This window comes from Daphnia pulicaria, chromosome 4, assembly GCF_021234035.1.
Source record: "Daphnia pulicaria isolate SC F1-1A chromosome 4, SC_F0-13Bv2, whole genome shotgun sequence".
Taxonomy (NCBI): domain Eukaryota; kingdom Metazoa; phylum Arthropoda; class Branchiopoda; order Diplostraca; family Daphniidae; genus Daphnia; species Daphnia pulicaria.
In genome coordinates, this window is record NC_060916.1 from 7,830,272 (window position 1) to 7,857,353 (window position 27,082).

The 27,082-nt window shown below is 39.1% G+C and overlaps 7 protein-coding genes across 7 annotated transcripts; 3 read left to right on the forward strand and 4 right to left on the reverse strand.

Annotated features, from left to right (window-relative positions):
- The first annotated feature begins 1,699 nt into the window (after positions 1–1,699).
- LOC124338005 (gamma-aminobutyric acid receptor subunit gamma-3-like) lies at positions 1,700–6,868 on the forward strand. Its single transcript, XM_046792026.1, has 14 exons — positions 1,700–1,839; positions 2,692–3,410; positions 3,757–4,114; positions 4,209–4,295; positions 4,383–4,479; positions 4,533–4,586; positions 4,688–4,770; positions 4,944–5,087; positions 5,219–5,301; positions 5,375–5,509; positions 5,683–5,859; positions 5,964–6,104; positions 6,168–6,220; positions 6,488–6,868. Exons 1-14 carry the CDS (start codon positions 1,778–1,780, stop codon positions 6,701–6,703), a joined length of 2,409 nt encoding a protein of 802 aa, XP_046647982.1. The 5' UTR covers positions 1,700–1,777; the 3' UTR covers positions 6,704–6,868.
- A 387-nt stretch (positions 6,869–7,255) lies between these two features.
- LOC124338009 lies at positions 7,256–9,747 on the forward strand. Its single transcript, XM_046792029.1, has 8 exons — positions 7,256–7,540; positions 8,022–8,129; positions 8,205–8,340; positions 8,416–8,501; positions 8,573–8,761; positions 8,841–9,012; positions 9,264–9,343; positions 9,407–9,747. The coding sequence occupies exons 1-8, from the start codon at positions 7,315–7,317 to the stop codon at positions 9,610–9,612; spliced, it is 1,203 nt and encodes a 400-aa protein (XP_046647985.1). The 5' UTR covers positions 7,256–7,314; the 3' UTR covers positions 9,613–9,747.
- A 323-nt stretch (positions 9,748–10,070) lies between these two features.
- LOC124338006 (GPI transamidase component PIG-S-like) lies at positions 10,071–12,559 on the reverse strand. The gene is made up of 10 exons (XM_046792027.1): positions 12,432–12,559; positions 12,284–12,347; positions 11,975–12,217; positions 11,681–11,902; positions 11,439–11,603; positions 11,191–11,367; positions 10,898–11,124; positions 10,689–10,811; positions 10,385–10,608; positions 10,071–10,269 (listed from the first exon to the last, which is right to left on the reverse strand). The coding sequence occupies exons 2-10, from the start codon at positions 12,318–12,320 to the stop codon at positions 10,179–10,181; spliced, it is 1,509 nt and encodes a 502-aa protein (XP_046647983.1). The 5' UTR covers positions 12,321–12,347; positions 12,432–12,559; the 3' UTR covers positions 10,071–10,178.
- Positions 12,560–12,567: 8 nt separating this feature from the next.
- On the forward strand, positions 12,568–13,590 carry LOC124338012 (EKC/KEOPS complex subunit Tprkb-like). Its single transcript, XM_046792032.1, has 3 exons — positions 12,568–12,825; positions 12,885–13,007; positions 13,083–13,590. The coding sequence occupies exons 1-3, from the start codon at positions 12,703–12,705 to the stop codon at positions 13,338–13,340; spliced, it is 504 nt and encodes a 167-aa protein (XP_046647988.1). The 5' UTR covers positions 12,568–12,702; the 3' UTR covers positions 13,341–13,590.
- Positions 13,368–14,437, reverse strand: LOC124338011 (peptidyl-prolyl cis-trans isomerase-like 1). Its single transcript, XM_046792031.1, has 5 exons — positions 14,192–14,437; positions 13,941–14,074; positions 13,794–13,883; positions 13,622–13,690; positions 13,368–13,550 (listed from the first exon to the last, which is right to left on the reverse strand). The coding sequence occupies exons 1-5, from the start codon at positions 14,245–14,247 to the stop codon at positions 13,396–13,398; spliced, it is 504 nt and encodes a 167-aa protein (XP_046647987.1). The 5' UTR covers positions 14,248–14,437; the 3' UTR covers positions 13,368–13,395.
- A 425-nt stretch (positions 14,438–14,862) lies between these two features.
- LOC124338010 (ribosome production factor 1-like) lies at positions 14,863–16,407 on the reverse strand. The gene is made up of 6 exons (XM_046792030.1): positions 16,083–16,407; positions 15,787–16,020; positions 15,552–15,705; positions 15,410–15,492; positions 15,154–15,341; positions 14,863–15,092 (listed from the first exon to the last, which is right to left on the reverse strand). Exons 1-6 carry the CDS (start codon positions 16,257–16,259, stop codon positions 14,918–14,920), a joined length of 1,011 nt encoding a protein of 336 aa, XP_046647986.1. The 5' UTR covers positions 16,260–16,407; the 3' UTR covers positions 14,863–14,917.
- A 9,278-nt stretch (positions 16,408–25,685) lies between these two features.
- On the reverse strand, positions 25,686–26,746 carry LOC124337670. The gene is made up of 2 exons (XM_046791709.1): positions 26,410–26,746; positions 25,686–26,179 (listed from the first exon to the last, which is right to left on the reverse strand). The coding sequence occupies exons 1-2, from the start codon at positions 26,744–26,746 to the stop codon at positions 25,686–25,688; spliced, it is 831 nt and encodes a 276-aa protein (XP_046647665.1).
- Positions 26,747–27,082: the final 336 nt, after the last annotated feature.

A 27,082-nucleotide genomic window follows, 5' to 3' on the forward strand; every position in this document is an offset into this window, starting at 1 on the left:
GCCATGATCGGGACGATCATTTACGTAGGCGGGGAAAATGTCACGTTTCGACCGATTAGTTCCCAGAATCGACGTTTCCCATTCGATTCTGATCCTGGGAAGTTGACGATTTCCCGACGCTTAACAATAATAGTTCTTGGGGACGAGACGACGTTGACTGAGGATACAAAAAGGGTTAGCATGTCTCTCGGTGTTGGACTTTCTCTTGGACTTTTCTGTAGTGTTGAGTTGTTCACTGTTCTTGTCTGTGTGTTGATTGGACTCTTTTTACTGTGTAGGTGTGAGTGTCGGTGGTGGAGTCGCGACCTCCAGTCTGTTTGTTTCACTTTTATCAAACAGCTTCTGGTCGCTCTTTCCAACCGAGCGTGTTAGCCTCCTTACCCGTGACAATATACACATCATAAATTTAATTTATAACAATTTTTTTACCAACAAGAAATTTACGCTTATGAATTGTTAAATGCTAGGCTCTTAAAGTAGAAAAAATCGATACAAATATGTGTGTGTGTGCTCGCAAGTTGGTAAAAAAAATATAGTGAATTCTTCATTTCCTGTGTTACTGCTAATTACTAAGCTTGTTGTGAGTTATTCCAATCAACGCAAAGCATTCATTTGATAGTTAATTTCTTCATAAGAATCTATCTTGGTCATAATTTAATAAGACCACGGTATTTGGCGTAATGTATTTTTTTTTTTTTTTTTTTTAAAGATTTGTTTAAGGCTGATTTACAATTCGATTTTTCTACGCGACATTTAATGCCGCGTATATTTGAGACCTTCACTTCTTAAGCACCTTTTTAAACCAAAGAGTTCTTTGACCTTATCCCTCTGTAGAAGGGCAAACCGTAAAATCTAGCTTTTCTTTTTGTAGTTCTTTAATTTCCCTTCGAATCAACTCGAAGAATTTTCCATACGTATCCTTTCTCTCCACACCATTTTCATGATGTATTTCTTTGATGTGGTTCTACATCCGAATTGCGGATTGGATGAAAAAAGACAATAATTTCAACTATGTTTCGGAATAAAATTGACGTGACGTTCACTTTTCATTTGATGTAACGTGAAAAAAACGAAATAAAATTAAGTGTGGTACTGCATTTTCTGTAAGTTAGAAATCGGCTAAGCATGATTCATTCAATTCACGCGAATGACATAGGCCTATATTAGAATTGCCATATTTTTAATTTCGTCGTCCGTAACGGAATCAATACCTACAGATTACTTCACCAAAGTTTAAGTTCGGTTAGTTCTAGGCATTAGGCTGGGCGGCGGCACTGTTCAAGAGCGGTTTCTAATTGATTTTATAGAGGTAAAGGTACATCATATGTCACCCCTTCCGGCAGTTCTGACGTTGATAATGCTATATTCTTATTCCGAATGGAATCAATACAAGAAGGTCTCCGGTCTCCCTCTACCTGCGATGCCTCAGCGCTCTTGGCCAGTTGAAAAGAATAAGGAAAAAAGAAAAGAGAAATTGATCCCTATCTTAACGTCTTCGGAAAGGGGGCACTGGGCAGCTCTGTTGTGTCGCTTTCCCTTCGACTTACATCCAGGATAGGCAAAACAAGGAAACCGTTCTGTAATTTGATTATGGGCACCGACTGTACCTCTTGCAGTGAACTCAGAGCCATGCAGAAGCGGTAGGTAGACACCTTCACTAGCTGGGCTTCCTCATCGCGACGTCGTGTAGCGAAAATCTTCTGCAGTCGTGTAAGCCGTGCGCTAGAGGCTAGATGGGATTCGTTCGCTTTGCTTTTGTTAACAGCTAGCACAGATCATGTGGATAATTCACGCAGCTCTGCTAGTTCTCACCGTTTTCGTCGCAGGCGGTGGACATGAGTGAGTCATTTTTCGCCTCTTTTATACAGTTTATAGTGATATTTTCCAGGATATGATTTGTGAAATAGAGAAAAAGAATAACATGTTTTGAAATTTGTAAATCTGTATCGAAACATATCGCAACCAGTGGGCGTCAGATCCATTCATTTCTTTCAACATAATTTATTTTCACCAAATGTTAGATGAAAATTGATATTCAATAAGTCTCCGTAACGATTCTACTAAAAAAAATTTGTTATTACTGTTATTGTTATTACTTATTAGTGATAGCAATACTCTATGTGTAGTTGTGCCTTGTGCAGCTGATGGAACTAATTTGTTGGATTACACAACTAGCTACATTATGGCTGCACAGATACAGTATTTTGTACGCCACTCTTCAATACTTCAACGTCATATTTCACAATATAAGGAATTAGTATACAGCATATTTGTCCATCTTTGCCTACCACGACATTTGACATTTTCACTCTAAAATGTTTGCGCTTTAATTTAGGTTGTGCATTTTCTAAATGAGCGACTATATCTTTCAAACGCATTGTTATTTCAATCGAAGTACAGTAGTCAATAAAGAGCGACAGCAAAGAAACGTTTAAAAATCCAACTTCTTTTATAAAAGTAGTAGTAGCCTAGCTGTACAAAGTGTCTTTCTTCACCGTTCGACATGTTTAGCAAATAAAGTTTAAAGGAATTATTGCAAAATAATAAGAGAAAGTAATTGAGAGACAATGAAAATTCGTACCTTGTATTTACGTATATAGTGTCTTTTGTTCTTCTCCTTCCTAATCCTCTTTTCTCAAATCTCACTGTATATATATATTTTTTTTTTTTTTTCTTTTATTTTCATGTCAGAGTGCCTGCAATGTCTCTTCTAACGAGAAAAGGTAAACGTTGGCCGGAACTGCCCAAAAACCACCAACGGTTCTCATCGACGAGCCCATTCCAGCAGCCATTACACAGTGTGCCAGCAGCTAGAGAACCCGAATTAGCGCTGGATTTATTTTCCGTCACGGGTATTGAGAGAAAGGGGCGTACGGCCAACCCAGAAATCTTAAAACGAAATGAATTCGGAGCTGGCCATTTACCGGCAGAAGAAAACGAACATCATCGCATTCGCCACAATCGGCGCAAAACTGGTCGGCGGCACGCTTCCGTCGAGAACAAACAATTGACATTCGAGGCCGAAACGGACGACGGCCACGGCCTGTCGAGTAACAACATGCATGAACTTGACAGCTTGACTTCAACACCTCAGCCAGCCAACGGTGATGATGACGAAACGGAAAACGAAATTGCGGAGGAGACAACGCCGCCAGACCCAACCTCCAATCGTCCACCAATTCTTCCACGGAGATGCTCGGGAAAGAACAACGATTCCAGCTGTACGTCCGAGCGCAATAATCGTTTCCCGTCGTCGGTCTTGATGATCGAAGCTCATTACAATCAGACGGTGCGAGACTTTTTGCAGATCTGCACACCGGTGGAGCGGGTGGAAATCGACAGCGTCGATGACGTCCAACTGCTTCTCAACGCTCTCTATGAGCAGATGACGGTCAAGGACAAAGCAAGCGGCAAGTCGGCTTTTCTTCTACTCATAATGCTTAAATATCTCATCTATTAGAATCTTATTCTATTAGATGAGTCATTCTATTTAGATATGCGGCAATCCGCCGTGTTAGATGGTGTTAGATATGTGGCAATCTGTGTTAGATGGGTCAAATCTCTGTACAGTGTACACATATGTTAAATAGTTGTTGTAATCCAATATATAGGGATTGCGGCAGCTATATAGCGGTAGCGGGTAGCTATATCTATACCAATGTCAATTGCTATATATTGCTACAACCAACACATCTACCAGGCCTAACGGCCTACCGGCCTAATACCTAGTCTGTAATACAGAATTCTCTATTACAGCCAGTCTCGTCTTGCTTTTCAATTTGGAGCACTACGCCAATTGGACCAAAGAACGGGTCATCGATGTTTTGCAGTCCTCGGTCAATGCCCTTCACAACGGCTTCAACGACATGACGATTTACAGCAAATTCCATCAAGATGGGGCCGATTCCAACGACACCCATCTCACGCTAACCTACGACGTCAAGTATTGGCTCTCTGAATTGTGCAACCAACGTCTGACTCCGTGTGCCGACTTCGCCTCCATCATTCTCGAGTCCGTCTTACAAATGAACGACATTGAAAATGAAGGCGTCACCAATCACTTGGCGTCAGGAGAAATGGATTCGTTAGAAGATGCGTCGTCGCAAGCCAATGCGTAAGTATTGATCGACTGGGTTATTCTCTAGATTTAATGCAATTAAACTAATCAGTTCTGTTTCTGTGTAATGCTTCATTTTGCTGACTTGTAGGTGGTGCCAGCAACTTGGACTGGGTCCAGGCTCCCGAATCGTCGATGTGAGAGCATTGCCTCTCAAATCTGCGGGTGGCTATCATAGGTTAGTCAACTCAAATAAAATAATTCAGTTTTTTTTTTAATTAACTTAATTTCCTAATGTGATTTGGATATTTTATTAACAATAAAGGGAAGAATCAAGCTTGGTACTTGGAGATATTCTGCCGAGAAATTCCAAGTCATATGATAAAAACAGAGCGCCGAAATTTTTTGGACAACCAACCATAGTACTTTGCAATTACATTTAACTTTAATAGAAATCTAATCCTTGTTTTTATAGGTGTACTTTCACGTAACCGTCTTATCCATTGATACCATTAATGAGGAATCCATGGTGGGGCACCGACATTTAACAAAAATTATTATGGAAACAATTAAATAATTAATCAACTAATCAATTATTTCTTTCTACTCTGCTGATATATCCTCCAACAGACGTACGTAGCAGATATTTTCCTTGCACAGAGCTGGAGAGATCACCGTCTGCGGTTACCAGAAGATATGACAGAAGAGTACCGGTAACGGGAAATCCCCCTAACTCGATTATTTAGTGCTATAGCCAATACATAGGGCTCGTTTCTTGTACGGTAGCTTCAAAAATAAGTTCTACAGTACAAGGCGCTGCCATATCGTTATCTTTAAGAACTACCAGAGCCTAATCAATAACGAAAACGTGTTGTATTTTTTCTAGAATTCTTGATGTCGGTTGGTTGCAAGACATTTGGCGGCCGGATTGCTTTTTCAAAAACGCCAAGAAAGTAACATTTCACGAGATGAGTGTTCCTAATCACTATCTCTGGTTGTATCACGATAAGACCCTAATTTACATGGCCAAGTAATGACCTACTTTCTATCCAGTTTTAATAAATCAATGAAAAAGAAATTTGAAATGAAGTTAAATTCAAACACCAAAATTTTTAAACAAACCATATCGAATTCTATAATTTTTAAAAAATTATAACTTAGGTTGACTTTGGTATTGTCCTGTGCAATGAAATTTGAAAATTATCCGCATGACACGCAAGTTTGTTCCATGCAAATTGAAAGCTGTAAGAGGATTTTTTTTTAACTTCCAGTTTAATTGTAATCTGTTTCATAAATAACGCAACCTTCTTTTGCAAGTGTCCCACACCACACATGATCTGGTATTTAAATGGAACTTTACCGACCCCCTGGTAACCAATCCCGATATTGAGCTGCCGCAATTGGATATCGCAAAAAATTCCACAGAAGACTGCACGCTAGAATACTCGACCGGTAATCATAATCAAAGATTTGTTTAAACATACAACAAATTGAAATCTAGGCTAGTACGACACATGTTATAATTTTCCGCTATAAAGTAAAACGTGTTATAATTTCCAATTAAAAAATAAATTTATTTTTAATATTTATCATTAGCCATTATTAATGAACTATTTTACTCAAAGGTAATTTCACCTGCCTGGCCGTGGTATTCAACCTTCGCCGCCGATTAGGCTACCACTTGTTTCATACTTACATTCCGTCAGGATTAATTGTAGTTATGTCTTGGATTTCCTTCTGGATCAAACCCGAAGCTATTCCTGCCAGAGCTACATTGGGTGTGACTTCCCTCCTTACTTTGTGTAAGATATTGGAATGCTTTTATATTGATGTTTAGAATGAATGCACATTTCATTTGACAGCGGCACAAGATTTCGCTGAATAACTGATTTTTTTTTTCAAACAGCGACACAAAGTACGCAGTCCCAGAGATCTCTTCCGCCTGTTTCCTACGTCAAAGCGATTGACGTTTGGATGTCTTCTTGCACTGTTTTCGTCTTTATGTCTCTAATGGAATTTGCAGTCGTTAACAGTTTTATGGGACCAAGTAATACGATTTTTTTACATTGTTCTCTGCTCTACTTGCCAATTTAATCCCTCTTCGTTACAGTTGCAACCAAGCCGATGAAGGGCTATTCTGAAGAAGACTTAACGATCCATCGAGTACGTAAACTTTTTTGTTTTTCTCCCAGCTCTATTTTAGCTTATTTAAGCTTATTCACAACTTGAATTACTGCTATCCTTTGTTTTCCATAATGAAAAATTTCCAATGTTTTAAATTTGTTGCTGGTTTGTTTTGTTTTTTAAATTTGTTCAACAACTATTTTTTAACGATTATACCATCTCCACTCCAACAATTGGATTACGTTGCATTTGATTTCCTCACTTGAATTTAACTTGTGACTTTTTTTTATCCGTTCGGACACAAAGCCTTCCGGTTACAATGGCACTTCTTCATCCCTTCGCTTGAGAGGAAAAGCCTCTAGCCCTGCCCGTGGACCGCCGCCACCGCCGCCAGGCCCTCAATATGTTACCTTCTGTAACGGTCGCGAAGTGGCCTTGTTTATTGATCAATGGTCGCGTCTCTTTTTTCCTCTCGCCTTCATCATTCTCAACATTGTCTACTGGACTACTTTTTTGCACTGAAAAATAATCTTTGTTGTTTCCTACTGCTGTTATGTGTGCAACCCACTGTACGCGCTGTCGATCGACAGTAGCCTAGTACACCATTGTGTTCCTCTGCTGTGCAGTGTAGACTAAATTCTGAAGAAGACCGACAACAATTTGTGAAATACACAATTTAAAAAACTGTTTTCATCAAAAGCGTTTAGGCCGCGCATTTAGACATTTGCACATGTTTTTATTATTCAACAATCGAAAATCATTTTAGATAGCATAATTCCAAATCATTTCTTTTTACATGTCTGACTAAAAAACGGCCAAATAAAATTCTCTTAATGCCATCAGTTACATCCTTGTTTGTTATATCACCTTACTCTGAGGAGATTTGTTCACATTTTGCCATTTTATTTTCGGCAAAAGACATATTTTTGGTGTTGAGGTATCGTGCACGTATACAAGTTCGCTTTTAAACTCTTATCTAAAATCGAGTCTAAAGTGAAGCAACGTGGATAGCTTATCAGTCGTTGAAAATGTCAAAACGCTATCAAATAAAAGTGATAAAGAGCCTTCAGTCCCAATTACAGCAACCAAGTTTACGGATTTTTTGTTTCGCAGTCATAGACAAATCTTGAAAGATGACGGAATTCAACCTTAAGTGTTTCTGTTTTTCCAAATTGTTTTTTATTTCAATTTTATTGATTGGTGGTAGTTATGCTGCTTACCCTCCAGTGGGTGATATAAACTGCTATAAAGGGAGCTGCGAGTCAGTGGAATGCCAAAGTGTTGATTGCAGTTTTGGTAAATTGATGACCAATCCCAGTAGCTCCTGTGGATGTTGTAAGCTGTGTCTGAGCTACATAGGTAAGAACGTATAGATTTTGTTGACCATTCACCTTAACTAATTTAATAATTATATAACTGTAACATGACCTCAAAGGAAGGATCAGTTATATAACTTACTTTGCTGACATGCAAATGAGTACTTTTCCTCTTTTTCCCTGCATTGTCGCAATCTACTCTATGAAGCGTTGTATGCGCGATATGCAGAGATGCGAGATTTTTATTTGTTCCTTTTCGAAAACTCATAGACGGTTTGAGATATCGAGTTGAAACTTTTTATTGTAATTATTGTTGCTTGTAATGGTTGTTTAGGAAGCTTTAAAACTTAAATTTAGTCAAATTAGTTCAATTAAGTTTAAGAAAAGTGTCGTTTTCCATGGTAGCGCAAACGGCCGAGCTAGCGGCGGGCGTCAGTTATACGAAAATTGGACTACAATATTATATTAACAAAGCATAAAATGAAATCCCGCATTTTTTTTTTTTTTTTTTCGCTATTGTGTAGGGGAAAATGAGCCTTGTAGTCTGAACATGAATAACCAAGAATGTGGCCCAGGTCTTACTTGTGCAGCCGCGTCTAAGAATTCGAAATCGGACTACATATGTGTAAAAAGTTAGTAAAAATGTCGGCTTCGAAATAAGATCACTGTGTGCTTTCAGTAATGAATTACCCAAATTTTGAATTTAGTGAACACGAAATGCTTCGAAGCTCAAGATGAATATGAAGTTCGGAAATTAAGTGGTTCACTAGGAATGTATGAGACACGTCCCAGATGTGACGACAATGGTGACTTTATTGCAAGAAAGTGCCAACCAGGTGGCAGGTACAGTACCGTGTCCAAATTCTGTTTATTAATTATTATAATTTTTTTTTTTAATTTGAATTGCAATTTTTACAGCTGTTATTGTGTCGATATCAACAACAATCGGATTTTTGGGGAATCCCCGCCTAGTTATGCTGCAACTGATGCAGCCATGAATTGTGGTATGTGTCCATCCCAAAAAAACGAAACAAAAAATAACTAAATAAATAATAAATTCCGATGAAACTTTTAGAATGTTCCAGAGCTTATCAACTGGCACTGGCGGGTTCGCTACAATCGGTACAGTTTCCTCACTGCCTACCAAATGGCAACTATGATACACTGCAGTGTGTAAATCAAGCCTGTTTTTGCATCAGTTCTACCAACCAAACCCTCACTTCTTCTATCCAACCCATTACTGCAATTACGGAGTTACCGTGCTGTAATTGTTTCATCTTCAAGAAATACTTTTTGCGATTTGTACTCGCGAATTTACCTATGCTCATCTCTATTCTGAACAGATAACACTGACGTGCATTCAGCTGATTACTACCGGCCTTGCGAAATGAAAAGGTTAAAGACTAAATTTTTTGGGAATAGTTACATCCGCCAGAATATCACAGTACTTGGACTGGAACAACCGGATTGTTCGCCAGATGGATTCTACCAATCGATTCTTGAGACAGAATCCACGTATGTATTGCCTAACCTCTTCTTTTCTCTTCGGCTTACTTGAAAAGACAAAAGAGTGGCCACCAGACCAGTAACTCGGTTTATTACTTTCTGAATTTTATTTTCATGAAACGACGAGTATTTTCGTAACAAAACGCATGAGAAAATTTGTTAACTTTTGCGAGATGTGTTCGTCGAATCTTTAGACTGGCAATGAACGTGAAATTAGTCAAATTTAATTTCTTAATCACAACGAATTTTGAATTTTTCAGACTTTACTGTGCAGATCCTTATGGGAAAAAAATTGAAAATTTCGAAATCAACAAACCGGATGACAGTTCTATGAATTGCAGTATGTTAATTTAAAAGATGCAAGATATACTACACAAAAAACAATGTTATTTTTTTGCAATAGAATGTGCGCGAACAAGATTTTGGCTTACCAATCAAAAATTAGCCAAACCAATCTGTTGCAGCAACGGGAACTATCGACCAATCCAATGCCGAGGGGGGGTTTGTTTTTGTGTAGATGATGACGGAAATCAGACTGGCCTAGAAGTTCAAGAGAATAACTTAACTGAATTACAGTGCTATCAGTTAAAGCAATATCCTGATTGCTGATTAATCTTTTAACAACAAGACAACATTTACATATTTTATGTTAACCCGAAAATAGCACTTCAAGTTTCTGCGTAAATTTAACGCTTATAACATTTTCCCCTGTTATGGAATACGCCGTCTTCTGGAATGGTAAAAGTTTAAATAAATAACGCTATGATTAAAGAAAATAAATAATAACAATCAATAACACAATGAAATTGCAACTATATAGAAGAAATTTCGACAGCGATTTCAACAAAATTTCAAAGATTTTGTCATTTTAATAGTAATAACGTAAAAATGGATGTGCAGTCTTGCTGACTTAGAGGGTTTAGTTATCAAAGGTTTGTATAGGCCTATAGGAATCAAGAAATTCATTTTTGCGCTTTACGCGTATGCTCCGATAGTATCCATTCTCGATTGTCGCAGAATATTAATAGCTGTACATTTTTTCAAACTATTCATATTATTAATTCAAATTAGGGGTTGACATCATAAGTTCATTACTCATTTTTTCATTTATACAGTAAAAATTTGCTTTTATTTCTGCACAACTCAATTGCAAATGATATTAATTCAATTAAATTTTACCGCTTAAGAAAATGTTTGTAGACTGATCTCAACGATAAGAGAACAGGAATGCCTATGGGAAGAAAAAGTGGGATGTAAATCGCATACCTGGAACACAAAAATAAAACGATGTTAAAACGAGTTGAACAACAAAAATACATTTTAAAAGTTAGAAGACAAAAAGAAGATAAATGAAAGTTTTAAGTGCACCTAAATCACTTACTTTTGGTCTTCAGGAAAGTATAACAATGCCAAAAGAGAGGGATCGAAGAAAGCCTTTTCGGCACATGAATTAGATACTTTGGCATCTCGGTACGCTTGTTGCAAATCGTCATTTTTCAAAGCAATTCTGGAATCGTCCCCCATCTTTACGGAAGCAACAATCAAATCTCTTATTTCTTCACTAACAACGATGTTTCCGATCTGTTTTAATAGTTGTGATAGAGACTAAAGCGATTGAAAAAAAAAAAAAATTGTTACATGCTTCATCGAATGTAAAGTATTTTAAATTTTTAATTCACGTTTACCTTTAGAGTAATGGTAGCTTGATTTAAAAATTGTACCGTACGTCGCCGTGTCAACAAATACAGCTCCCACGCGTGAACACCAGATTCATCATAATTCAAGGAGATGAAAGAAGTATCTGCATTCTTTATTATGCAATAGTAATTGCAAGTAAACATTAGCTTAAAAACAGGATCAAGTAGGAATATTATCATTTCAAATTTATATTCACCTGTAGAGAGAAAATTCCGAGAGCATTTCTTAACTGGCATAGAGCAAGTCCAGCAAAGGAATGATCTAATTCATTGACAATTTGTAAACCTCCTCCATTCCACCGTGGACTAAGGACTGAATTGGTCACAACTGGCAAGGATCCTTTGAAAATATACATTGGTGACTGATTCATATGGGGAACATAAAGCACCCAATGAAAAGTGGGATCCGACGACAACTGACTTCCTATTTATCCACGAAATTCCATTTAAACTCTATTTTTTTTAGTATCTTAAGGCTTCGTTTATATACCTAGTCGCGGTTCGAGAATATTAATAAGAGATACCACTTTTTCTTCATTTAAAGAAAAAATTTTTTGTTCAGTATCATGATTGGCATCAATATGGCCGTTTCCAAGATAAATCATTTGGGATGAAATTGAAAGGTCAGCAACGTGCCGAAATTTTTTAGAAAATGCAGCAAAATTTTCTAACAAAAAAAAAAGGGAAAATGCAATTTTATGTACGCCTAAAGCTGTGAAATTTTTAAAAAATTCTTACCATCATATAAAGATACTATACTAGAATATTCTTGGGTTGCATTTGCGGTCGCCAAAGTGAGAAGAACATTATAATGATTAGAAATGGGAAGGTGCGCATCGGAATTTCGGTCTGAATCGTGAAGTGCCAAAATTGAACGTATAATGTGGCCAAGGGAATCAAAATCTAACAAAAAAAAAAGGAAAAATTTATCAATTTCAAAATTTTGATTTATAAGTGAATGAAATCTTTTAATTCCACACCTGTTTCTTCCGAGAAGTACAGAAAGTTATGCCTTCCTACACACACTTTCCCAGATGGCAAATAATTAGATGGTACTTCAACAATTGATAATATGTTAATAAACTCTGATTCAGATAGTTCCTCAAAGTACATGTCTATGGCATCAACTGACTTTTGTGACAACAAAATTTTTACTTCTTCAGGGCTGAATTTATATGGAACAATACTGAAGTTATAAGTTACTAAAAAAATTTTGAAAATTGTTAACATAATCTTCAAATCTGAACATTTATTATATTGTTTTAGTTACTTACATGGGTCCTTGGACTGAACTAGTGCACTTTGCAGTTTCTTTGCCATTATTTCAGCATCATTGATGCCTTTTAATAAAATAGGGATACTTTGTTCACTCCCAGACACTTTAGCCATAGTGGACAGTTCTTCCAGTGGTAAAGATGCTCTTTGTACAGTAGTTGTATTCCACCATACTGGTACTCCAAGACCCAAAAGTATCACAATGAAGGTTAACGCAGCTCCAATTGGATGAGAATGCCTATCTAAACAGTTATTTTCATTAGTTTGAATCATAAGTAAATCAAGAGTAAATTAATTTTGACATTTACCTTGCCTATCTAGAGAGCTGTTATTGGAGCCCTTCATTTTTAAAAAAGGTGGAAATATTTATACCTAAACCAAAAAAGAAAATTGTATCAAGAATTTTTCAAATCACTTTTCAATAAATAAATAAGAAAGGACCACCATCAAACGTACAGGTTCTTAAATTTGTTGTTTAGTGTTTACTGTAGTCGCTGTAGTGTCTACTGAAATGAAGATTTGAAGTCGCATTTTAGTCTGCAAAATAATTGCCATGACAACGTCTTGCAGTGTTACAGCCAGGTTACATACAGCCGGTTGAAGCAGACAGATTATAAACTGTGGGAACCAGCAACAGTCAGAACACGTTTTGAAATAAAAAAATTTACCGATTCGTGACTCCCATATTTAGTCGTTATTTAGTCATATTTGAGCAAACAATAATAAGATGTGGGCATTTAAAGAATGCGAGCCCAAGTTGTTACTTTTTAAAAATGTAACCAATGCAAGTGAAATTCGAGAAAGGATTATGAAAGCTAGCTTTCCTTGCGCTGCAATTAATCCTAGATATGTATGCATTTCAATTTTCAATTTTATGTTTGACGAAGAATATAAATTTATGACTGCTAGGTATTGGACACCTTTCAAGTATTAGTGGCCACCCAACTTGCTGTGATGAGCCATCAAAGTCATACCCTTAAAACACATTCTGTGTTTTCTGAAATTGTTTATAACATGTCCCCAACAAAAAAGGTATTTTTTAAATGTGCAGTTGTACAGCATGCAAACTTTATTAAATATGGAAATTATTTTTAATGCTTGGAACAGATTACAGATTCCTTAAAAATATTTGGAATGAATGATAAAGATACATGTTTTCTTTGTGTGGTACTTAATGAAGAAGATATGGAACTTGTCTGTTCTAAAGTCAAAGGAGAATTGGCAGAACCCACCCAAGAAAATTTTGAAACATGTGATGAAAATGAGCTGAGGAAAATTTATAAAATCAAAGAAGAAGAAACAAAAATTGTTTCTTTATTGGATGCTATAATTAACCGAATTTCGACAAAAGAAATTGCTACATAGTACTAATATTTTTTGTGTAAAACTAGATTTAGAAGCAGGATCAATTATGTATTATTCATTCATATTTGATTGTACATTTTACGATTTTCACATCATCAGTTGGTCTGTCATCTTTATCTGTTTCTACAAACCCAATCCTTTTCACAACAGACATGCCTGAATAAATTCTCCCAAAAATGGAATGCTTGCCATCTAGCCATTGGGTTGGAGCTAAAATAAATATAAAATAAATTTGCATTTGATGTAGGAATTCAAAGTTTATTAATTTTTTTTTTTAATACCTAGTGTTATGAAAAATTGAGATCCATTGGTATTTGGTCCTGAATTCGCCATGGACAGTATACCAGCGCCTATTGTTAAACACACACAAAGTTAAAAGTCATTTCCTTTGAATGTGTGTCATTCAGGCCCCTGAATGTTGTTTCCATTACTTATTTTATTTGTAATTATTACCTGTGTGTTTCAGTTCATCATGTAATTCATCAGAAAAATTACGTCCATATATAGATGCTCCTCCTCTTCCAGTACCAGTGGGATCACCACCTATAAATTTTTTAACTTAATTCATAATCAATGGAAAAAAAGTTTTCAATTAATTACCTTGGATCATAAAATCTCGGATTATCCGATGAAATTTAGTGCCTGCATAGTAATTTCGACGACAGAGTTCAGCAAAGTTTCTACAAGTGTTGGGGGCATGGTTCCAGTACAATTCTATAGCAATTTCTCCCATCCTACAAGGTCAGATATTAGAGATGGTAACCAAACAAGCAGATTTTATATTAAAATATACATACAAACATCTTATCTTTCACAGTGGTATTCATAAAAAAATAATAAGTATAGCCTACGTGGTTTGAAGTACTGCAAAAGGTGGCTGCCAAGAAGCATCGGGGATGGAAGCCATACTTGGGATGACAAATATTTATGTAGTAAACAAACTGTTTAAATTTTTTGAAAGGAAATATATTAAGAAAAACAATTTTGGATCAGAACGTCAAACGTGTGGACAAAATCACAAAAACTCAAAAAAGAAGCCGGGAAGCAGTCGACGCATTGTCTTGTTCGTTGAAGCAGCATGTCATGATTTCCAGTTATATTTACGGGTAACACGACGCCTGCTGCAGGCACCATGCTGCAGGCCGCAGCACAAAATGATAATTTCACTCAGCACAGCAATTAAAAATTCACTTAATAAAAAAAAATAATAATAAATACCAAAACAATTATAAATACGAATAAATAAATAGATCTAAAAAAAAAAAAAAAAATCGTGATCTCCGCAGCAGCATTCAGAAGAGCATCCATAAGTTTGTTGGTAAAAATTGAAGTTACCAAAATTCAAATCCTTCGAAAACAATCAATGACTATTACTAGAGGTTTTAGGACTCAGAAAATTGTTCATAAATATTATATACAAATTCAATACTTGTAGAAGTTTGCTGACCAAAATCTTTCTAACTGAATTGTACATTTCATTTATGATTGGAATTAACTTGAAAAACCACTAGAAACTGGCATATTACATGACATACAGCATGTGTATTATTTCTTTTAACACAGCGTACAACAGACTTTTAAAGAAAGAATCTGCGCCTGCTCGTCTCCATTTCGTGCCGTTTCCCAGCGATGATCCATTCATAGTCACCCTCAATTGTATCGAAAGTTCCTTTTTGCAACCATTTCAGTCGCAATGTAAATCGAGGGCCCAATTCACGTAAGGCAGCTCTCTTCTGAGATTTGAATTCATACCTATCATTGCAAAGGTAGTAATTATTATTTTGTTATTATTAAGAGTCTAAGCTTTCCCAACCGGTGGTGCCTGAAAAATATGTAGTCTCGCTGGTTGTGGAAAGTCACCGCACGACGACCTTTAAATTGGGGATCGTAGTGAAACAAAGAAGCTAACATTCGACTCACTGCTTGACCAAGGCGTGTCTGGAAATTGTTAAGAATGACTTCGGGACGATGAGTGGTAAACTCCTTGATAATGTTCTTGTACTTTTAGGAAAGATAATAAATATGAGTAATATTAGATTGCAAAAATATTATATAAATATATAAATTACCTTCATATCCTTTGTTAATTTGACATTGCTTATTTTGAAATAAGCAGTTGGGCCATCAGGTAAGTGTGATACCAACATTCCATCTATTTAGCATAATTTAAATATAAACTAAACTTTACATTAAACAATGAAAAGAACTTACTTGGAACTCGTCTATCTTCATTTATCACTACAACATCTGTGTAATCTTTTTCCTTAGCACTCTCTATCATTTTTTTCACACTGGAACGCTTTCTCCATTGACATTCAGATTTTGGGAAAATCTTTGTTAATTCACGGATAAAATGAATAGTTTTCTAAAAACATCAAATAATGAACCAGTTCATCAATCTATTAACATAAATCTTAAAGTTAATTTTTAAATGAAATTTCCTTACTGAGTGAGGGTTGTCTGATGATGTTATCAAAATCTTGGGCTCATAGGTTTTTGAAAAATATGCTTCATATTCATCATGGGTGATGTCAAATGTAACTTCTTCATCTTCTTGATCAACAGTTGTCACATCAGCTTCCCTAGTATTTTCAATTGTACGTGGAACCTGTTTAGGAGGAGCCTTATCTCCTAAAGCTTCAGCTTCCTTTTTTCGCTGCTTTTGACCTTCTTTTTTAATCTGTTTAAGAACTCATTGTAGTTTAAATAAAATATTCTTGACATGCTGTAAAAAGATTTCACCTTTCGTTTTTCTTTTTTCAAAGTAGCCCACTGAGCATTCCGTAACACCTTGTTTTTCATCGTTGACAGTCTCCTCTGAGTACGAAAACGTTTTTTTGCTGCAAGGCGTTCACTCGCTGTTAAGATTTTCGGCTTCACTAGAACCTCTCCAGCTTCATTTTCCTCGGCGTTCTCCATGGCAGATTTTTTTTTAAATATTGAACAAAATCACGCTGCTTAATAGGAAGTGAGGAGGAACTCTATACAACAGTTTCAGCCTTTCAGGTCGTGAACACGTGCCAGACAGCCTCGGAAAAATTAAACTGTTTAACAGACGACACAACTCGCGAATAGTACGGCCCACAGCGGGCCCTTTCGGAAACCATGAACCTATAAAATTTTTACATTTGATGAAAACATTACTCGCACAGTACTATAAAAATATTTTTAATTTAACACTCGTGTGTAGCTACATATTATTTTTTTAACACTTTATACTTTTAACAAGCGATTCGCCACTCAAAGAGACCGTTTTGGGGGTATTTAATTTTGCGGAAATCATCGCTAGGGGTTATAAAAATAAACAAATTAATATGTTTAGTTCAAAATTTTTTTCTAAGTCGATTGGTGAAAACCACAATCCCTTAGCTATAGTCGTTTTTGAGATATTAGCAAAAAACTGTGGGGGGTAGCCGAAAATTGGACTTTTTTCGGTTTTTGTGCTGCAGTTTTCTCGTCAACTGCTGCACCTAAAAATATTCTGATCATTTAAAAATGATGGGATAGCCCACCTCTTCACAAAATTTTCATGTTTTTTCGATACTCGGCTCAGAAGCCGAGATATTAAATGAAATTTTTGAAATTCCTACAAATTTCTTGGTTTTTGGGTCATTTTGGGCTTTATCCTATAAGCCACCTAGCGCTCGCGAAAACAACATTTTCCCCTCTTTGCCTTTAGGGTCTGTTGGGGTGGCCAACCGCCAACCCTCTCGATTGGCATAGGCTCTGACGTTCTGAGGGAGAACACAAATGCACCAGGAACATCGCTCCTCCTCATTTGCCCGTTGTTTACGGAAAGGACTTCTCGTTAAAGTTTTATCTTCCGCCCAGGCCCAGGCCCAGTTGCCGCTTACCATGTCGGTATAAAGTGTGCTGCTGGGGGGACAGGATTCAACGTCCTAATTGATTGGATTTATAGGATGTAGTGGAGTCAAGATAATTTTCAACCGTGAACAAACTGCAAAATTAGAAAGGAAAACAAATTCCCCGATTTTACCTTCATATTTCCCAATTTTCCAAAATTTTCGCAACTTTCCAAATTTTCAAAAATTTTCAAAATGTTCTCAAATTTCAAAATTTTTCCAATTTTGTCTATTTTCCCCGATTTCCATTATTTCTAGAAAAATTCTATTTACAAAATTTGTTTCCGAAAAATAGCTTCCGATTCTAAATAATCCGAGACAAAAAATTGAGAAGCATCACAATATTTTTATACGACGGGATGATTGGAGGAGGGTAGATGAAAAACTAAGTATTGCAAGGGTGGAAACCGTGAACAATAACAGCTAGTTTTTTTTCCGGTTGTTGAGATCTTCTTCGATTTATCTGTTTGCCCATTAAATCGGTACCAAGTACAAATTACTGAAATGTCCTCGTTAACTTTTTTGTCATTTCCTCTTTGCCACTCTAATTGTGTTTTTTATTACTCTCCGACAGAAATTGAAATTGAATAACGCGGCTTAATAGGAATAAATAATCGCGCTTTGAACCTGAAAGAGTCTGAAAAAGACACCAACCCACACGATTTCCATTTCTTCTACTGTTTTCACTATCAGTTTTGTAGCATCAGGGAACGAAAAAAGCTGGCACACTTTCAAGTTACGATCACTGCTCATCTTCTTCATTTGTGTTTCCAAAAACCAGCAGAGCGTTTTAATTTGAACAAGTCGCATCAACGCTAAGGTCGTTCATTTTCTTTAAGGCGATAGGGATGCACTTTTTATCTCTATGGTCAAGCCTGTGGTCAATATCGTGCGTAGTCGTTGTGCCAACGTGGTGGTCGAGTTTGTCTACTAGTTTTCGTTTTCTCTGCTTCTCTCGGCTGGAATTCCGGCTCGTTCTCCTCACCAACCGCCTCTGACACAGCAACCGGCAAATTTTCCTCTGGCTCTTGTGTGTTGTTGACAACTCCATTTTCTTCTTCCGACACAGAAATTTCTTCTTCTTCTGTGTCGGAATTTTCTTCCGACATCATCACGAGCGTGAAAACGACGGATTTGAAACACATGAGCATTATATCTTAACTGTTTTTCTTCCGCCTTGCGGGCAAGTCTTCCACTAAATAAGTTGTTTCACACACTTTTTTTACCATATGATACGGACCTACAAATTTCGGCAAAAACTTTTTTGTTTTACCCTTCTTGATTAATTTGCGTCTCACAAGTAAAAGTTCACCGACACGTAAATCCTGAGTTACTCGGCGACTACGGTCAACACGGTCTTTCACTTTTCACTGCTTCTCGAAAATTCTAAGTATGGCTGCCTCTCTCATCTCGGCAACTCATCTGGCAAAAAATTCGTACGGTTTAGGACGTTCTGGTGGACACGGGAACTTAATTTCTTGAGCAATCACTGGACGTATACCATAAACCATTTCTAAGGGGGTGACTTCTGTTGTTGGCTGTCTCACTGTGTTGACGGCGGGCACTGCTCCTTGAAGTTTGGTATCCCAATCGGGGTGTTTCGTATTCAGGTACGCTGCCATTGCTACTGCTGCTGTCTTGTTCAGCCTTGCACACAAACCGTTTGTTTTCGGGTGCTCGGGGGTAGCCGGGCTGTGATCGATTCTCCATTCTGAGATCTTGGCGTCGAATTCTCTCGATGAAAACGCAGGACCTTGGTCAGTCACCAGTCTTTTCGGGTGACTATGGCGATGAATGATGTTGTCTTGAATGAATGGGATGACGTGACAGGTAGAAGTGTCAGGGACGGCTGCCACTTCTACCCACTTTGTTAGATAATCAATTGCCACAATCACATATTTATTTCCGGAATTCGTAGTTTCTAGGGGACCAAGATGGTCGATGCCCAACATTTTTAACGAGTGAGCTGGTGGAGGAATCGGCTGCAATCTTCCGACGGTTTGACCAACGGCATGCTTGTGCAACGGACAGTACATACAAGAAGACACACATTGCTTAACACTTAAAAACATTTTGGGCCACCAATAGCGCTCACTAGACCTCGTAAAAGTCTTTTCCCCTCCCATATGAGAACTAGTGAGAATTTTCCTACGAAGGACAGAGGGGACAACAAGAAGAAATTTCCTACCAGGACCAACATTGTTTTTGTATAAGACTTTTCTACCTTTTTTTTGCACTTTCACTCCTGCACATCGTAATTTTCATTGGAATTTTAAAATTATGAGCTTAGATGAAACCTTATTATGTTAAGTAAAAAGTAGCATGAAAAATATTAGAAAATGAAAAATTCTTGCAAAAGAATACGTTTTATTGCGAAACCTTAAATGGGCAACTTGTCCGACCTACGGGGCAAGTTGGCATTGCATTTTTTACACAGCACTTCGGACGTATTATTACACATACATATAATTGTTGCTCTGCTCATAAATCGAATCACCTGTATACCGAATTGAATCTTCTTTTGTGAAATAACACAGACACCACACCACACGCTCGACAACAGCCTCTAACTCGTTCAATTCTAACGAGGAAAAAAATATTATATGGTATTTGCTTGTGTTTTTTTTCATCGGTAGTCGCTTTTTTACCTATCTCTGGAACATCACAGTTAATTTAATTTGGTTCGGCCGACAGGCTCTGAGCTGCTTTCAGTTGAATTTCAATTTGTTGATGTCCGTGAAGCCAAATCAGTTAATGGAAATGTAGAGTCAAACGGAACTGCTCTTCGACGATCCGCATATTACCACTGGGAATGCCCCACACACCACGGTTTTTCAATGGAGCCTCACAATCCCACCCAACTAGATATTCGATAGCGATTTTGCAGCACCGCTTGAAGTTGAGAGCTCTGGCCACTGAAGGATTAGCTAAAGTTTCAAATCTAATTATTCCGTTTGGAATTTGGTCTTTGTAGATGGCCGATTTCTCTGGACCCAGTGCATACCACAAGATTTTGAATGATCTTGTGTTATCTGGGCAAAAAGTAAACCAGATGTGAGCTTTTCCGAGGGAATTATGAGCTGCTTAGACTCCGCCTCGATTTTCAGCGGCAACGGCCATGGAATGTTGATTGTGTTTTGTTGCGACCGTGATGTCGTTGAAAAATTCGGCTGCCACTCCATCAAGGCTCACCGGAGGAGGAGGCAAAGTTCCACCTTTTCTGGCTATTTTTGCGCAATTAATTTTGTGCTCACAGACTTTCTTCATATCTTCCAAAGTTATTTTGCCGAACCCTTCTGCTTTCGTAGATAAAATTCAATCGACGCCCCTGCGACGAGACGGAATTTTCGAGCGCACAAAACCAATAGTTGACAGTTGTTGACGGGTGACCATATCATACATTGGCAAAACGAAATCGACTTCTTGAAATTTTCGTGTGCTGATATTCAACATGTAGGCTAGTAAGGCCTTGCGCAAAATTTTAACCCTTCTTGTCTCGCCTGTTCCAACTCTGCCAAAAGGTAATAAATCAGAAAAATGGATTTCAAGGTAGTTGGGGTTCGAGTCTGAAACGAAAATGTTGTCAGGTCTCACAACGTAAATATCTGAGTTATTGTTGCTAGGAGAAAGAACTTTGTTTCTAGACAACGCCTCGGCGACTTTTCCGTGGACGTTCCATTCAGCTGCCGTGTCCCCACCAATGGTAACAGTAACAGTTGCTGATGTATTACAAAGTCTTCCACTTCTTTGTTAGTGCGCAATAGTGAAGAGCCGCCAGATGAGTGTTCTGTCTCCTCCGCGACTTCATGTGAACTTTCATCGAGTTCTGTTTCAGCTTCTTCGTTGTCTGTGATCGTAATGGTAAAAATGGATGGAGAAACGTCGTTGATAGGAAGCTGTTCACAATTAGCCTTGTTGAATTAAACTTTTGCCATCAGTTTGTTACCGACTTCTTTTCAAAAACTCAAAGACTCTTCGATTGCTTTAGGGTCAATGATGTAATTTTTCTTCATGGCCGCGATTTTGGCTTTTTGAATGATTGTTTCGTTCTTGCTGAACGGTGATACGACGATAACGCGGAGGAGGACCTCACACGGCTGCAGAGGAAGACCCATACGAACCAGCGGAGTATCCAATCGATTTGAGTAGATAATGCCAGTGATGGACGTTCCTCTGACATAACTTTTTTTAGGTGTAAGCTACCAAGTGGGCAGAGTAGTGGACCAGCGACTTGTAATCGTTATGTTTGGTAATTCCAAAGCAGTCTATTTTGGCTCGCTTTCTATTCTACAAATATACAATAACAAATAGATGCATTATACATATGTCTTGGTTTTTTAATTTTTTCACTGTCTTTCATACCTTCGAACACCAAACAAATCGGCAATACGCAGCAGTGTTTCTTAGCTTTGCAATTATAACCAGCACCCAGACTTCTTTTCCTACTCTCGCTCTCAAAACCATAAGTGAATGTACAGTGGGTACCGAAAGTATCCGTACGGCTGAGAGGATCAGTAGGGAAAACGCGTTTTTCAAAACGCTCCCAAAAATAGAATTCTCGGTGGAATTCAATAAAAATTTTTTCAAAGGTTAACATTAAGGCGGGGTATCATGTGATTTTTTTTGGAAATTTTTCAACAACGCGATAGGTGGTTTTTATCGCGTTGCGTAAGTATCCGTACGGCCGAGAGGCCCAGTAGGGAATGGGCTTTATTTTGGAGGCCTGTTATTCAGTAACTACGTAATATTATAGGGTGGGAAATTTCTTAAAAAAAAGAGCTGCATTAGCTCTATCTGTGGTCATAAGATCACATTTTTTAAGTTTCATTTATAGTAATGAAATCAAAAATGAAAACACGAATTATAAGTTTTCCGTTTTCTTCCCCTCGATTCCCCATCACCAGTGTTGCCATATCCCAAAATATTTACCCTTTCTCTTTCTCCCTCTTCCGTCCAAGGGAAGAAAGAGATTTTGAGATCTGGCAACACTGGTGAGGGGGAATCGAGGGGAAATGAACGGAAAACTTATGCGACTCGGTGCGGATAATAACAGCTCGATGACTCCATCCGGAAACCCTTGGCTTTTGAGGCATCCTCCGATAGCTTCCAGGTGACTAGTCGGATTGAATGATTGGCTGTGAGCTGGTGACATTCCCCCAGCGGGGATGTTATCTCTGGGTGTAGCATGCGTTCGGTGTCCGTCGCCAGTTTCAGCAAATCCGGAAACCAGGGTTGACTCGGCCAAAATGGTGTTATTAGAATTATTGTTGCTTTCTCCTGAACCAACTTCGTTAGGCAGCTCGCGATTAAGTTGAACGGGGGGAAGGCGAAGGCTTTGAGAGACTTCCAGTTCAATGTAAAGGCGTCCGTCATCCATGCGTCCGGCCGAGGAAAACGGCTAACAAATCTTGGAAGTTGTGCATTCCATGCGCTGGCGAATAGATCTACTTCCGTCTTCCATGTCTGATGATTTTTTTGGAATGCGGATGTGGATAGTTTCCAATCGTTTGCTGCTACGGGTTTGTGGGACTCTGCGTCAGTTACAAGATTCGATGAGCCTGGAAGGTTGATGGCGTGAAGATCGATTGACCTGGCTTCACAATCTCCAGGGCTGTTTCGCAAAGGGTGCCTGACTTTAGGCCGCCCTGTTTGTTGATGTAGTATACTGCTGATCTATTATCTATCCTAATCTCGATCAATGTAAAAGATGCCGAGGTGGCGAAGCATTTAATTGCGTTAAAGGCTGCTATAAATTCCAACTCATTAATGTGTCGGCCTGAATTGGTTGTGGTCCAAGGGCCACCGGTTCTCATGTTAACACTGACAGCTCCCCATCTGGAAAGGGAGGCGTCCGAGCATATAAAAATTGAGGGGGAGATGCGGTCAGTTTCCGCCTTGCCGAGAAGGATGCCTTCGACATCCACCAGTCTAGGTCGCTTCTGGCTTTTTGCGAAAGAGGAAACCGAGCTGAGAGGTCACCCTTAGCCGACTTTGAATGTTTTGTGTAGAAGGCCTGACGATTTCTGCAGTGCGCAGGAGCGTAAATTACTGAATGAGCGGCCCAGTTTAGAATCCCTAGCAGTGAGACTAAATCTTGGAGTGATGGAGAGCTTGACTTGTACGCAAGACTACACATTTCCTTTAATTTGTCCAATTTCTTTGATGGGAGGGAGAAAGTCATAGAGATCGTATCTATGCCTAAGCCGATGTACTCGAGGAACTGAGTTGGCACCATTATTGACTTTTCTTCGTGAATAACAAAACCGAGTGATACGAAGAGGTGGAATACTTGACATACGGCCTCTTCAGCTGATTCTTTGGAATGGCCTATGATCAATATGTCGTCGAGATAGATGACGAGACGCACGCCACGCTGTCTAAGGAAGCTAACGGTAGGTTTCAGCAGTTTGGTGAACAACACGGGTGCTGGACCAAGGCCAAATGGCATTGAAATGAATTTTAAAAAACTTCTCTCTCCATTTGAATTTAAAGAGAAACCTTTGTTCCGGGCAGAGAGCAATGGTAAGGTAGACGTCCTTCAATATATTTTTGCTAGCCAGTCCCCTTGCCTCACTGCGTGACGCACAGCATTTACGCCCTCCATTTTTAAGTGTTGGTGTGGGATGAACTGATTTAAGCCATTTAAATTTACAATCAGTCTCCATTCCCCGAAGATTTTGGTACAACAAAGAACCCGCTTATGAAACCGACACCGTCTGAGGGGGGGGGGAGGGCCCTTCTTGAAGTAGGGAAGAAATCTCGGTGTCGCAAATCTCTAGTTGTTGATCGTTTATTACTGCATTACGTGGGATCTTTTGTTGGGTGGGAGTGGAGATGAAATTGAGACTGAGGCCGTGTTCGACCGTACGCAAAACTTACGGGTCGGAGGTGATTTTAACTCAATTGTCAATGAAACGGGAGACTTGACCGCCAAAAGAGTGAGATAAATTAGTAATGTACCTGTCACGTTGAGCGGCGTAAGGGTAGGAATTTCTTGGCCGCTGCTGATTGGAAGTAGAGTCTCTAGCAGGGCCTGGGTGGCGATCCTTGGTGGGTGGAGGCTTCTTTGTGACCTTGGAGATGCCTTCGAGGGTATATTGCGCCTTCGCTTCGTTAACTAGGTGACGTAAGAAATTCTGACCGAAGAGGTCTTCTCCACCCGACCAGATATCGCTCCTATTCTGAAGATTCATGAACTCAGGGTAGAGTTGGGCGAGGATGTTTTGCCGGCGAGATTTGATAATATATCGAATAAGTGTGGCCGGATAGCGCTTTATGTTGCGATAGCATCACTTTTCTTCCTCTTCTTTAAATTGGCGTAGCTGGCTAGATACAAAAGAGGCTTGATTAAATCCAAAATTTTGTAAGATAATTTCTTGGGCGTCTTCTCCGTCGGATCTTTGTTGGTTTTAGAAGCGTTGGAATTCATTGAAGCTTTCAGTCGTAGATAAATGGATTCATCCAGAGTGGGGTTTACGATAAACTCGGACTTCCGTTTCAGGGTAGGCTTAAACGCCTCTCAACAGGCTTTAACTTTTTCGTTCTGTTCGAGTTCGAGTCTGGGTAATGTTACTTTTTTCTTTGGAAGAGGCGCCACTCTAGTTTTGCTGGCAAGGAGGATGGTTTAAGGAATTCCGTTCTCGAGTTGGAGCCGTGCGTAGGCTACTGCTCCGTAGGCTGCTTCTGATGCATCGCCGAACACGTGAATTTCTGCGGAGACGATGGAAGTTTTTGAATATCCAATCCATCGTGGGATCTTCAAATGATGTAGATTCTTCAGGCCTTTCATGATGCTGCTCCAGGTGTTCTTCACTTCGGGTGTGGCGTCATCGTCCCAACCTATGTCTCCTTCCCAAAGTTTTTGATAAATTATTTTTAAAAGTAAAACTGTGGGAGCTAGAAAACCAATTGGGTCGAATATTCTTGCGGAGATGTTCAGAATTTTCCTCTTGGTGATTTTTTCTCCTATCTCCACGGCTGCTTGCATTACAGATGTAGGGTCAAATTTGAATAAATCGGAGCTCGTGTCCTATCTAAGACCCAGTGCCTTTTGTTGGCCATCTATCGTGGGTGAGAGGATTCCGACAATCTGGTTCGACATTTCTTTTTCGGTGAGAAAGTCACGGAGCTGCTTGTTGTTTGTTGCCCAGCTCCTCATGTTGAGTTGGGCCTCTGAAAAAAACGTGACGGTTTTTCCCACCGTAGTTATGGCTGTCGGCACGTTGTCTGCTCCTCCAAGGTAGTCGTCCACGTAAAGTTGCTCTTCTATTTGTTCGACTGTCTTTGGAAATCTAGGTTTGACTGAGAGCAAATGCTTATTAATGGTGACTCTTAAAAGGAATGGACTTGAACTTAGCCCAAATGGAACTCTTTTCCATTTGTATGCGATGAAATCGGAGCTGGGATTTTCCGGCTCCCTCGGCCATAAAAATCTGACTGCTTCGGCGTCTTCGGGCTGCAGCGCGATGTTCAGAAATGCTTTTTAAATATCCGCAATCCAGGCGATCCGGTTCATCCGGAAGCGCATTAAGACCGAGAGGAGATCAGGATTAAGATTTGGTCCCGTCTCCAAAACATCGTTGAGGCTCGGCCCATATCTGGATCTTGCGGCGCCGTCGAAAACTGGTCGAATTTTTGTGGTGGCCTTGTCTGTTCGGTAGACTGGATGATGCGGTAGATAAGTGTGGAGGCCTTCGTAATTGAAATCAGCCTCTTCTACAAATCCGTTTGCTATTAGTTGTTCGATTTCTTTGGTGTAGTTGGCCAAGTCGACTGGAGATTTGCGTAGCTTGGTCAGCATGCCCCGCAGTCTTCCTGCTGCCATCTGGTGGTTGATTTCCATTCTCCATCTGTCAGTTGTCCATGGAATTGGCGTGCAATATCTGCCGTCGTCAAATCGCGTGATGTCTTCGCAGAAGGAGCGGAATTGATCGTCCTTCTCCACAGCAACACAGTCGTTCAAATTTGCGAAGTTTTCTAACCGCCAAAATAACGAGAGATCAAAATTTAACTTCTCCATTTCAAACCTTTTGTTTTCTTTTGTTGAGTCGAAAAAGCAGATTTGTTTAGAATTTTCTGGTAGTGAAGGAGGCTTGAATTTCATGTCTCCCTGCTTTCCGACTTGTTTGATTGGATGCTGTTCAAAAATTTCGATGGCTGTGAGGTGATCTGTGGTAGAGAGCAATGTGAATTAATTAGGAGCTGACTGACAATTGTTTGACTTTGTTTCGATGTTTTTTCTTGTGATGGACCGCCGATAACTTTTCCAAGATTGGAAGTGTAGGCTCTGAGTCCACACGGTCTAGTAGTTGCTGACTCATTGAACATAATGTTTAACATTTGGTCCATTCCAACAAGAATCCCGACGTCCTCGTCTCCTCCTTCACGTTCGAAGCGGTCGTCTGCCAAATTTTCATTCTCCAGCCACAGCTTTCTTGCAAATTCTGTAGTTTGGTACGGGCCAGTGCTTCCTACTTTGTCAGTTGCCTCCAAAGCTTCAATACGCACCGTTGGGGCTCCTGGCCAGGTGCCCCGCGCCGTCATCTCGACCACGTTGTGAGTTTCTGCTGGAGGGGCCTCTGTCTGGCGGAAGGCCCTGGTCGCGATCTGCTCCACCTGGATTATCTTCAGTTGAAGTTTTCTTGAAATCTGCTTTTTAATCCATGTTCTATGGCTGCCATCGTCGAGGAAGAGAATTGCTCGGATCTGTTTTCCATTTGTGCCTGAAACGTAAACGGTTGCAGTTTTGAGAATAATCTCACCAAAGGAGCTTATTCACGCTGTTGTTGAGCTGCTCCCAGCTGCTGGTTTGCTTGGAATTACAGTTGAGGATCCGAATCGGGTGTCTTTCTCGGCACACAAGACTGTGTGGTGCTTGGC

Coding starts and splice junctions, on each gene's coding strand:
- LOC124337670 (XM_046791709.1), bottom strand. CDS start 26,746: ATGACGGCGCGGGGCACCTGGCCAGGAGCCCCAACGGTGCGTATTGAA. Junction 26,180..26,409: donor ACAAAGTCAAACAATTGTCA/GTCAGCTCCTAA, acceptor TTTGGCGGTTAG/AAAACTTCGCAAATTTGAAC.
- LOC124338011 (XM_046792031.1), bottom strand. CDS start 14,247: ATGGCTTCCATCCCCGATGCTTCTTGGCAGCCACCTTTTGCAGTACTT. Junction 13,884..13,940: donor CCGAGATTTTATGATCCAAG/GTAATTAATTGA, acceptor AAAAATTTATAG/GTGGTGATCCCACTGGTACT. Junction 13,551..13,621: donor TCAATTTTTCATAACACTAG/GTATTAAAAAAA, acceptor TATTTATTTTAG/CTCCAACCCAATGGCTAGAT.
- LOC124338012 (XM_046792032.1), top strand. CDS start 12,703: ATGTGGGCATTTAAAGAATGCGAGCCCAAGTTGTTACTTTTTAAAAAT. Junction 12,826..12,884: donor CTGCAATTAATCCTAGATAT/GTATGCATTTCA, acceptor TATGACTGCTAG/GTATTGGACACCTTTCAAGT. Junction 13,008..13,082: donor ACATGTCCCCAACAAAAAAG/GTATTTTTTAAA, acceptor TGCTTGGAACAG/ATTACAGATTCCTTAAAAAT.
- LOC124338010 (XM_046792030.1), bottom strand. CDS start 16,259: ATGGAGAACGCCGAGGAAAATGAAGCTGGAGAGGTTCTAGTGAAGCCG. Junction 16,021..16,082: donor TGAAAAAAGAAAAACGAAAG/GTGAAATCTTTT, acceptor GTTCTTAAACAG/ATTAAAAAAGAAGGTCAAAA. Junction 15,706..15,786: donor CATCAGACAACCCTCACTCA/GTAAGGAAATTT, acceptor TGATGTTTTTAG/AAAACTATTCATTTTATCCG.
- LOC124338005 (XM_046792026.1), top strand. CDS start 1,778: ATGTGGATAATTCACGCAGCTCTGCTAGTTCTCACCGTTTTCGTCGCA. Junction 3,411..3,756: donor GGTCAAGGACAAAGCAAGCG/GCAAGTCGGCTT, acceptor TCTCTATTACAG/CCAGTCTCGTCTTGCTTTTC. Junction 4,296..4,382: donor TCTGCGGGTGGCTATCATAG/GTTAGTCAACTC, acceptor TTAACAATAAAG/GGAAGAATCAAGCTTGGTAC.
- LOC124338006 (XM_046792027.1), bottom strand. CDS start 12,320: ATGAAGGGCTCCAATAACAGCTCTCTAGATAGGCAAG. Junction 11,125..11,190: donor TATTCTCGAACCGCGACTAG/GTATATAAACGA, acceptor GTGGATAAATAG/GAAGTCAGTTGTCGTCGGAT. Junction 10,270..10,384: donor TACTTTCCTGAAGACCAAAA/GTAAGTGATTTA, acceptor TTTGTGTTCCAG/GTATGCGATTTACATCCCAC.
- LOC124338009 (XM_046792029.1), top strand. CDS start 7,315: ATGACGGAATTCAACCTTAAGTGTTTCTGTTTTTCCAAATTGTTTTTT. Junction 8,502..8,572: donor TGATGCAGCCATGAATTGTG/GTATGTGTCCAT, acceptor TGAAACTTTTAG/AATGTTCCAGAGCTTATCAA. Junction 8,762..8,840: donor AATTACGGAGTTACCGTGCT/GTAATTGTTTCA, acceptor TATTCTGAACAG/ATAACACTGACGTGCATTCA.